Raw genomic sequence first — 1,785 nt, 5'->3', positions numbered from 1 at the left:
ACCCTGTTTGCTTTAGAAATTGTATTTTTCCTCTGTGTATTCCAATTGAGCTTGTTATCAATTTCTATTCCCAGGTATGGGTGCGATGACACTTCTTGCAGTTAAAAAAAAAAAAAAGTATAATCCATATCCGGAGGTTGCATCTTGTTGCTAATTTTCATTATGTAGCATTTTGCTGCATTAAAGGACATTCCCCATCTATTCTGCCATTCTTCAAGCTTTCTCAAGTCATCTTGAAGAGTTTGAAGGTCCTGCTGTGTTTTTGCTGCTGTGTAGATGACACAGTCATCCGCGAACATTCTTGCCTTGTTTGCAAGGTTATCTGGAAGATCATTTATATAGATCAAAAATCCAGTGGTCCTGTGACTGTACCTTGTGGTACGCTGGAAGTGACTTGCTTGGTTTCAGATGTGATCCCATCGCAAACAACTCTTTGTGTTCTTTCTGTTAAAAAGTGACGAATCCATTTTTGCAGATTCCCTCGGATTCCGTAGAAATCTAGCTTACTAAGCAGACGTTCGTGTGGCACTTTATCGAATGCCTTTTCGAAATCTAGAATAGCCATGTGTACAGTTTCTCCCTCTTCCATGCTTTTTGTCAGATCATTCAATGTCAGTATTAACTGGGTCTCTGTTGAATGCTTGGCCCGGAAACCATGCTGGTTATCAACTAGAATATTATGCTCTTCCAGATGATCCATGATGTGCGAATGCACTATGTGCTCTAATATTTTGCACACAACACTTGTTAAGGAGACAGGTCTATAGTTACTTGGTTTAGCCCTGTCACCTTTTTTAAATATAGGTTATATGTCTGCCTGTCTCCACTGTGTTGGAAGAAAACCCTCATCTATAGACTGCTGAAATAATTTGGTGAGAACCGGAGCCAGTTGCTCTGCCATCATTCTCAACATCCACGGGAATATTCCATCTGGACCCGGTGCTTTATTTGGTTTGAGTTTCAGCAGTTGCTTATTGACTCCTTCCTCATGAATGACCAAATTCGGGATATTTGTTATGTTGCTTTCCCCAAGTGACGGGATGTGACTTTTGTCCTCTTGCGTGAATACACTGCAGAACTGGTTGTTGAGTGATTCCGCCTTTTCCTTGCTGTCTGTTAAAAGTTTGTTGTCAACCTTCAGGTCTGCCACTCCATTATCTTCTTTCCTCAAACTTTTTATGAAAGTCCAGAAAGCCTTAGGATCTTCCTTGACCGCTGACCCCAGATCATTATTGATATACTCCCATCTTGTCTTATTGAGAGCTCTTCTACATTCCTTTTTGTACTCCCTGTATGTCTCCCAATCTTTTGCTTGGCCACCTTGCGTTGCCTTGTTGTACAGCCTCTGTTTCCTTCTTGTTCTTCTCCGACTCTTTCTGTCAAACCATGGTAGATCATTTCTTGTTGATTTCACTTTAGTAGGAACATTTTCTTCCACCGTTCTTTTGATTTCCTTTTCAAGATGATTCCATTTGTCCTGCACCGTCAAGTCATCAAGATCTGCAAAGGTCTTTTGGTATTCTCCCATTTCTTGTCTGATCTTCTCTTCATTGGCTTTTTTCCTGATGTAAATTCTTCTCCTGGGTTGTTTGGGCCTACAGAACAAGGTTCAGAACAGTGCTTACCATGTCATGATCTCCCACGCCAGGTTCCACCTTGGTGTGATTGACAATGTTGGTATTATTTGTGAAAACTAAGTCTAGGATGCTGTCTCCCCTAGTTGGTTCTGTAACCATCTGCTGCATATTGTATTGCACTGACAGATCCAACAACTTCTCTGCAGCT

General features: G+C 41.2%; 1 protein-coding gene across 1 annotated transcript; it reads right to left on the bottom strand.

Moving 5' to 3' along the window:
• Positions 1-805: 805 nt before the first annotated feature.
• LOC140166688 (uncharacterized) lies at positions 806-1,528 on the bottom strand. Its single transcript, XM_072190186.1, has one exon. The coding sequence runs from the start codon at positions 1,526-1,528 to the stop codon at positions 806-808; it is 723 nt and encodes a 240-aa protein (XP_072046287.1).
• Between the last annotated feature and the right edge of the window lie 257 nt (positions 1,529-1,785).

Source organism: Amphiura filiformis, chromosome 12, assembly GCF_039555335.1.
Source record: "Amphiura filiformis chromosome 12, Afil_fr2py, whole genome shotgun sequence".
NCBI classification, from domain to species: domain Eukaryota; kingdom Metazoa; phylum Echinodermata; class Ophiuroidea; order Amphilepidida; family Amphiuridae; genus Amphiura; species Amphiura filiformis.
The sequence above is the reverse complement of the archived record's forward strand: the minus strand, read 5'-3'. Positions and strand labels throughout refer to the sequence as shown.

What these genes read in the sequence shown, in the direction of transcription:
- LOC140166688 (XM_072190186.1), bottom strand. Translation starts at nt 1,528, where the DNA reads ATGGGAGAATACCAAAAGACCTTTGCAGATCTTGATGACTTGACGGTG.